General features: G+C 34.4%; 1 protein-coding gene across 1 annotated transcript in view; it reads right to left on the bottom strand.

Annotated features, from left to right (window-relative positions):
• Positions 1–331, bottom strand: part of LOC119585878 (3-phosphoinositide-dependent protein kinase 1-like) — a 3322-nt gene that overhangs the window by 475 nt on the left and 2516 nt on the right. Inside the window, exon 2 of the mRNA XM_037934609.1 lies at positions 171–323. Within this exon, the coding sequence (XP_037790537.1) occupies positions 171–323 (153 nt within the window). The remainder of the gene's footprint in view (positions 1–170; positions 324–331) is intronic.

Genomic DNA, 331 nt, shown 5'->3' with positions numbered 1-331 from the left:
GTTCCAGAAGGACAGGAATTTGACCAATGGTATGTCTTATTTATATATTCAAGAAATAACACCAATATAAATATTTTCTATTATATTTTACTAACAATTAACCTACTTCAATCAATTTTTTGATCAATTAAGAAATCTAAGAAAGAAAACAAACGTTGCAGAGATTTTACCGTATGAACAAAAAATGTTTTAAAGTTCTTTGCTTCTGGAGTGATGGTTGGATCCCAAGGTATCTGCCCCTTCAACACCATGTTCACAGGGTCAACATAAAACAAGTGCGGCCCAGTTGTTAGCAGAAACATTCTCCTTCTTGGGAAGAGACCCTGACGAA

Source organism: Penaeus monodon, chromosome 20, assembly GCF_015228065.2.
Source record: "Penaeus monodon isolate SGIC_2016 chromosome 20, NSTDA_Pmon_1, whole genome shotgun sequence".
NCBI lineage: Eukaryota > Metazoa > Arthropoda > Malacostraca > Decapoda > Penaeidae > Penaeus > Penaeus monodon.
The sequence above is the reverse complement of the archived record's forward strand: the minus strand, read 5'-3'. Positions and strand labels throughout refer to the sequence as shown.